The following is an 8,386-nucleotide window of genomic DNA, read 5'->3' on the forward strand; positions in this document are numbered from 1 at the left end:
AGGACTACAGTTGAGAAACTTATCAACTCATAAGATGCAATGTGAGAAAATTGCAATAAATGGAACTAAATTGAAAAGGGCCCTTATGGGACAAAAGGTGCAATTTTTTCCTTAGAGATACATTACTTTGTGTGCCGCCTAATTTAGTACAATAGAGACACTACTTGTAAACCAATCTTAAAGTACCTTTAGTTTACCATAAAAGATAAATATTAGTTATAGTTATTAAATAAACTAGGCATAATCACACTATTGGGATATAGGTTTATCCAGAAACTGATAAGTTATATAAACAAGTTTTTGGAACGAAATTATTATTCCAAAAGCTTCACTGTTTCAACTTTGACCCATTAAGTCTGATTTGATATTATCACAAATAATATAGGTAAGTCCTAGGACCCACCATTTGGTTAAATCTAACTTCATGATATTAGCTATTGCTAGGACACAATAAGTGATTAATATGCATTCTTTTACTTTTCTTTTTTTTCTTGGATACGAAAATCATATCGTATATTTACCACGAAGAGCTATATAATATATGTAAGTAATAATCCATTTTGTTGTGGAGTATAAGCACAGCTCCGTTGGTGAATAATCCCAAAATTTTGAAGGAAATGTTGAAAAGAAGAGCTGAGGAATTCACTGCCATTGTCTGTGCGTATAGTTTGTACCAGTTTGTTAAATTGTGTATGTATGAGTTTGCAGAATGTTTGGAAGAGTTCCAGAGTTTGACTTTTGTATTTCATGAAAAAAGTCCATGTGATTTGAGTGAAATCATCAACAATTGTTAGGAAGTAATGACACCCATTTGTAGTGGGTTCCCTATACGGCCTCCAAATGTCAAGATGTAAAAGAGAGAAGGCAGAATTGGATCATATTTTACTAGAATTAAAAGGCAGTTTATGCATTTTGGCTAAGGGACAAATTTCACAAGAGCTTAATGTATAGTCCAGTTGAGGTAAGTTTGATATACGTTTCATTGAATGTGAACTACACACTGATTTCAAGGAATCATGCGTTTCTGATACAAATCTGGACTCAAGAATGTAAAGGGTCCTTATCAAGTAAGCTGTGGTAAGGACTTTTTCAGTCTTCAGGTCCTGCAGAGTGCAACAAGACGTTTGAAAGTTGAATTGAATAGATGAAGCAACACACAATTGTCTAATTGAGAGAAGATTGACAGAAAACTCAGGTATGTGAAGGACATGAGATAGTTTGATCTCTGAAGTAAGCTTAACAGAGCCTATGTGAGACACTTTCTATGAATGGCCATTAAGTAAGTGAATGATTGGAGGATTTGTGAGCTTAGTATAAGAGTAAAAAAGACTGACATCTGCACAAATGTGATTAGTTGCGCCACTATCTATAATCCAAGCACTAGAAATCATAGAGGTAGAAATAGTATTGTTACCTACAAAGTTATCAAGCTGTGCAATTTGAGAGGATCTGATGTTGTGTTATTGTTCATAAGCTTCTTCATCTTCAAACATATAAGATCAGTCAAGTTTGGATAATTGCTATCAGTCACTTTCAAGTTAGGTTCATCAGTCACCATAGCACTGTACCCTCTCCCTTTTGCACCAGCTTTCTTCCGCTGATCTACCATATCCTATACTAATCTGGTATTCCATGTAGCTTGAAGCATGAGTCCTTTGTATGCCCTATCCTTTGACAATGCTCACATATCACCTGCCTTCTGTCAAAAGCAGATTTCTTCTTATAATTGTAGCCTTTAACATGAAAAGCTGCATCACTGTTGAATTCTATGTTGTTCAAGTTCATCTGTTTTTCTATTCTGATCAACATAGAGTAAGCTTTGGTAACCGTAGGCACGGGTTCTAAGAGCAGTATCTAGCTTCTAGCTTGGTCATATACATTATTCAGACCAACCAAAAACTGTATCAAGTGATTCGATGCACTCATTTCTGCCATGGCTTTATTCACTCCACATGTACAACCTGTACATATGCATTTTGGTGCTGGTGCCAAGCACATAAGCTCGTCCCACAGTCGCTTCAATTTAGTATAATACTCAGTTACAGACATGTTTTCTTGTGTAATTTCTCTAATTTCCCTTTGCAGCTGATAGATCATGGGGTTGTGGCTTTCCCCATAGCGAGCTTCTAGCTCAATCCAAAGCTCTCGAGCAGATCCTACATACATGAAGGATTGTGCTAAATATTTTTTAATACAATTCAAAATACAGGTAGTGACCACGGAATCTATGCGATTCCATCTGTTAAACTCAGCTGTGTTTGCAGCTGGTCGCACTACTGTTCCATCAACGAAGTCTATTTTCATTTTTGCTGTGAGTGCTCTTTTAACAGCACGGCTCCAAGCAAAATAATTGTTGCTTGTAAGTACGGCAGACACCATCACCATCCCAAGGTGATCTGAAGATTGGAGTTGCATAAAATCCGGATCAATATTGCCACGCGAAGTGGCTTCATTACCAGCTGAATTGCTGAATTCTGCCGTCAACATGGCAAAGCACAAGATATAGTAATAGACACAGTAAAGAGAGATATCAAGAGACCTTCACGAAGAAAGCTCTGATACCATGTCAAAATATTAAAAGTAGAAAGAGGACAAATAATTGATTGAGAAGGCCATTATCAAAGTGAAGATTGTAATTCATTCATTCTGCAAATTGCAATTTACAGTCCTTAAATACACAAAGAAGAAGGAGGAGGTTGAATAAGAACCTGCAACTAAGCTATCCAACCGAATCCACGTAAGCGCTATGTGGCGTACAAGTCATCACTCAACTAATAAAAATGTAAAAGAAAGAAATGAAGTAAAAACGTAATAGCAAAAGAACGCGTCTTCTTCCTTGCTCCTCTACTCTGTACAGAAAAAGAAAACACCAGCAACAACATCATCCCACGCCAATCTTCACTTTTGTTCTTCCATTTTTCTCAGTATTTCCAACAGTGAGAACTTGATGACTCCATCAAACACTTGTTGCGGTGATTTAGATATTCCAACATATAGTAACAAATGAATCAGCTTCTAAACGCCGAAGTGACATACAAGAATTTGAAACTAGTAGTCACAGTTTAGATAAGGGGCTAAAATAATTAGATTAGGAATAAGTGACAATGCCTAGATCTGCCTGAAAAATGTGTACTTTAAGAGACATAGTTGAGTGTTTCATCCTCCGCTTTACACAGGGCAAACTTTACAGATTTCAACCTTATGCTTTACCCGATTGCTCAATGTGGGTAATGCACTATCGCAAAATGCACAAAGTATTCCACGATACCTAATGCTCTCTTCTGTCGCCTTTCTTATCCCACCAGAAGTTAGACATCATGCCTTCAATCTCATGAATAGGTGATGTGCAAAATTTTAAGCATGATATAGGATACATTGGGATAGATTAATAATTGCCTTTAGGAGAGTCTCCTTACTCGCTTGGGAGAGCATCTTCTTCTTCTAGCCTTGTACTCTTTGTCAAATCTTATCGTTAATTCAAGCACATTAATACTTCTTTCTTCAAGCGTCCACCACTGCCGGTTACCCTAAGTTTTGACTTTCGCTACGGCCAAGTGGTGTTCATTGCATATGTTTCTACTAAACCCTGTGCTTGATTTTTTAAGATTAATAATCTACCCCCAATGCTTGTGTGTATCGGTATAGTACGGTACCATGGAAAGATGACGATGTGGCCTAGCAAAAAACACAAGGGTATCTTAAACCAAGAATAGGTGAGATATTCGGGGTACGACGGTTGCCATTCAAACTCCCTCGATCAAACCCAGTGATTTAGCCGCTTTTAACATTCCACTGAGAACTTCTCCACAAAATAAGAATAGGTAAGGCGATAGGGGGTCTTCTTGTTCGATTCCCCTAGACAGCTTTACTAGTCCAAAATTCTCATCATTAAGAGCAAAAGAATAACTAACAGTACAAAACAAGCATTAAAAGGAGATGGACAAAAGAGTACTCAAACCCTAGTCTAACAAGATAGACTCCCAGAAGAGTCACTCAACTAGGTCCTAGACGTTGCTCATTTCAAGATTCATTATTAAATAGCCTTTCTTTCCTCCTATCTCAAATTTCAAGAAGTGATTAGCATCATAAGTAAGAAAAATATTAACAGATATTAATCGACCTGGAATAAAGTCTAATTGTGATTATGAGATAATTAAAACAGAAAAGGTTTAATCTAGCTATGGTTTTTTATGCACTCTATAAATGACATTGCAAAAGCTAATAGGTCGGAAACATTAAACTGAATCAAGCTTGTCACATTTTGGAATTAGAAGTATATGAGTAAGATTCAGCTAAGGATCAAACCATTGATTGTGCAACAAGTTAAGAATGACAAAAGAGATATTTTTATCTTATGATATGCTAAAATTTGTTACAAAAGATTTGGGCAATACCATTGGGTCTGGGTGATTTCAAAGGAGACATTTGTGAGATAGCTTCTACAATCTCCTTCTCTTTGTAGGGTTCTTTGAACGGTCATTTCATCTCCTTTAATACCTTACGTTCACCTGTGTTTACTACCTCGTCAATGATCGTTGGAGAGGGGTATGTCAAGGTGAATAATTTATCAAAAAAATTGATAATGATGCTCACAATCTACTCTTTTTCTTGACACCACGTACACTCATCATTTTGCAGTCCATCAATCTTGTTCAGCTGATGCCTATGAGATGCTTTCGAATGAAATGGCCTTGAGTCTCAATCATCCTCTTTTAACCAATCTTCTTTATGATCTCATCTTCCATAAAACATCTCTCAATTTCCTCTCAACATTTTTTCAGCATTTTCAATCAATGGTCAAGACTCTAGAAATATAATCCTTTCTTCAAGCTCTTTAATCATCCATTTCAAGTGTCCAAATGAGCACTTGCTCTATCTAGCCAGTTACATCCTACAGCATTAGACTCGCTAAGTAGATGTTTAATGTTAAAAGAGATACAAACAACCTTCCCACTATAAAAAATCATCTTCACACACTCGTCTACCTTCAACCAAATTGCCCCAAAGCGCTACACCTTAGAGTAGTTGTCGTGAAAATTGTTGATTTAGAGTCATACTCATAATTAAAGGAGCATAGTCAGACAATTGAATCAGGATGACGTCTACTTTCGCATTTGATCAAGTAGACCACCTTGAGTTTGCAAATGTACAATCCAAACGAGCCATGACATTGTCGGAATGAATAACAAAGAGCCAGTTAAATTGGTTGTTAATCATTCGGCAATCTTTATCGAATAATATTAGATTGATGAATACGGTAAGAGATCATCAAGTTGGCAGTGTGTTTTATTTTGTTTAATGCCCGTAACTCTTCTGTCGATCGTGTGCTGCTTTCAAACACTTTTTAACTATTTTTATTTTGTCCGCTGTTTCTTGAACTAACTCCGGCCCTTCAAGCTGTCTCAATCCCTCAATATCCCAACAGATCGGACTTCGGCATTTTCTTCCACACAAAGCTTCATATGGAGCCATACTAATACTGGAATGAAAACTATTGTTATAAGCAAATTCCATCAGTGGTAGATGATCATCCCAATTTCTTCTGAATTCAATTATGCAGGCTCTCATCATATCTTCTAATGTCTGAATCGTTCTTTCTGACTGTCCATCGGTCTGAGGGTGAAACGCTGTACTGAAATGCAATTTTGTACCTAGAGCCGTTTGCAAACTTCCCCAGAAATGAGAAGTAAATCGAGGATCTCTATCCGAAACTATAGAGGTAGGAATGCCATGTAATCTCACAATCTCTTAAACATATAATTCGATGAGCTTATCCAAGGAATCATTTTGACGGATTAGCAGGAAATATGCAGATTTAGTCAATCTGCCAACAATCACCCAAATAGCATCATGTCTTCTGAACGTACGTGGTAACCTAATGACAAAATCCATAGTAGTCTTTTCCCACTTCCATTCAGGTATAGTCAAAGGATGAAGTTTACCAGCTGGTGCTTGGTATTCTGCTTTTACCTGCTGACAAGTTAAACATTTCGCTACAAACTCTGCCACATTTTTCTTCATTGTTGGCCACCAGTAATAGGGTCTCAAATCCCGATATATCTTAGTACTGCCAGGATGCGTAGCATACGGTGCGTAGTACACCTCGTGCATAATTTCCATTCTCAACTCCTCTACGCTCGGCATGCATATACTTTTTCCATTGAACAATGTACCATCTTCTTGGATTATAAATTGATTGCTCTTTGCTTTTTGCACCTTAGCTTTCATCCTCTGTAGATATGGATCTCTAGCCTGTGCATCTTTAATTTTATCCTTGAGGGATGGCTTCACTTGTATCGTAGCCAGTAGAATATCACCACCAATGCTAAAGTGTACATCCATAGCTCTGAGGGCAGTCAAATACTCCATGTTATAGCAGATCATACCCGCTAGTTGGTCCACCGTCTTTCCACTCAAAGCATCTGCTACAATGTTTGCCTTTCCGGGATGATAGTCAATGGTGCAGTCATAATCTTTCAAAAGCTCCATCCACCTTCTTTGTCTCAAATTCAACTCTTTTTGTGTTGGGATATACTTTAGACTTTTGTGATTTGTAAATATTTGAAACGTCTCCCCGTATAAGTAATGCCTCAAGATCTTCAATGCATGTACTATGGTTGCTAACTCCAGATCATGGGTCGGATAGTTTATCTCATGTGGCCTCAACTGCCTCTAAGCATAAGCTATAACTCCCCCAAGTCCTTGTCGTGAAGCGTCAGTAAATACCACATATCCTCCATCCCCAGACGGCAAAGCAAGGATAGGTGCTGAAGTGAGTCTCTTCTTCAAATCCTCACAACTCTGAGCACATTTGTCATTCCAATTAAATGGTGCATTCTTTTTCAAGAAGTTCGTCAGAGGTTTTGCGATTATAGAGAAGTCCTTTACAAATCTTCTATAATAACCAACCAATCCCAGAAAACTCCGGATCTCCGACACATTTTTAGGTGGTTCCTATTCTAAAATAGCCTTAACTTTTGCTGGATCAGGTTGTACCCGTTCTTTTGAAACGACATGGCCCAAAAAGCAATTTCGTCCATCCAAAACTCACATTTGTTGAATTTACCGTACAACTGTTTCTCTCTCAAGATCTGTAAAATTGTCCGTAAATGTTGTTAATGTTCCTCAGGACTACTCGAATATATCAAAATATCATCAATAAACACAATCATAAATTGATCGAGGAATGGTCGTAGCATCTTGTTCATTAGAGACATGAAAGCTGTAGGGGCATTTGTCAATCCAAATGGCATAACGACAAATTCATAGTGGCCATACCTGATCCTGAAAGCTGTCTTTGGGATCGACTCTTCCTCAATCCGTAGTTGCCAATATCCTAACCTCAAATTAATTTTAGAGAACACAGTGGCACCCTTTAGCTGATCAAACAGATCGTCAATCCATGGCAAAGGATACTTGTTCTTGATTGTGATTCGGTTCAGCTGTCTATAATCGACACATAATCTCATACTCCCATCCTTCTTCTTTACGAAGAATACTAGTGCTCCCCACGGTGAAATACTAGGTCGGATGAACCCTTTATCCAATAGCTCTTCTAACTGCTTGTTCAATTCTTTCAATTCTGACGGAGCCATTCTATACAGTGCAATTGAAATAGGTTCCGTCCCAGGAATAGTATCTATTTTAAAGTCTACTTCTCGATGAGGTGGTAGTCCAGGTAATTCATCAGGAAAAACACCAGGAAATTCCCTTACCACTGGAACGTCTAATACACCCGGACTAACTTTCATGGTATCGTGCGCACTGGCTAGATACGCCTCACACCCTTCTTTAATTAGATTAAAAGCGGTCACAGCAGAAATTAAGTAGTTAGGTATCACTTTTCTTTCCCCCACTATAACCGTCTTCATCTGCCCATTGACTTAAACTATCACCTCTTTTGTTTGACAACCCACTAAACTGTGATTACTAGCTAACCAGTCCATCCCCAGAATGACATCAAATTCCCTAAGGTCTATTACAACCAGATCTGCATATAAAGTAACACCCTCCACCATTATTGGAAAAGATCTCACCACGGTATTCACTAATACAAACCCACCAGCAGGCATAGACACATATAAATCATGTCCAAATGGTTCTATTTTAGCATGTACATGAGATGCAAAATCACGTGATATAAATGAACAAGTAGATCCTGGATCAATCAATACATGTGCACTAGAATCACAAATAGAAAAGCAACCAATAATAACCTCGGGTGCTATAGGAGATTGTTCTTTTGTGATTGCATACACCCTAGCTTGTGGTCGAGGCTGACTACTTTGTCTTATAGATGTCGTGGAAAGATTCCCGCTACCTCCACCACTTCTACCTCATCCTCTGCTCGTACCTGCCCGTTGTGAGTTTTCCCCCACACTGCTAA

The 8,386-nt window shown here is 38.0% G+C and overlaps 1 protein-coding gene across 1 annotated transcript; it reads right to left on the reverse strand.

The window, feature by feature from the left end:
* Positions 1 to 1,854: 1,854 nt before the first annotated feature.
* Positions 1,855 to 2,487, reverse strand: LOC110011335. Its single transcript, XM_020691326.1, has one exon. The coding sequence runs from the start codon at positions 2,485 to 2,487 to the stop codon at positions 1,855 to 1,857; it is 633 nt and encodes a 210-aa protein (XP_020546985.1).
* Between the last annotated feature and the right edge of the window lie 5,899 nt (positions 2,488 to 8,386).

Source organism: Sesamum indicum, unplaced genomic scaffold (assembly GCF_000512975.1).
Source record: "Sesamum indicum cultivar Zhongzhi No. 13 unplaced genomic scaffold, S_indicum_v1.0 scaffold00156, whole genome shotgun sequence".
Classification (NCBI taxonomy): Eukaryota; Viridiplantae; Streptophyta; class Magnoliopsida; order Lamiales; family Pedaliaceae; genus Sesamum; species Sesamum indicum.

Bases quoted from the DNA above. Each gene is read 5' to 3' on its own strand.
- LOC110011335 (XM_020691326.1), bottom strand. From the start codon at position 2,487: ATGTTGACGGCAGAATTCAGCAATTCAGCTGGTAATGAAGCCACTTCG.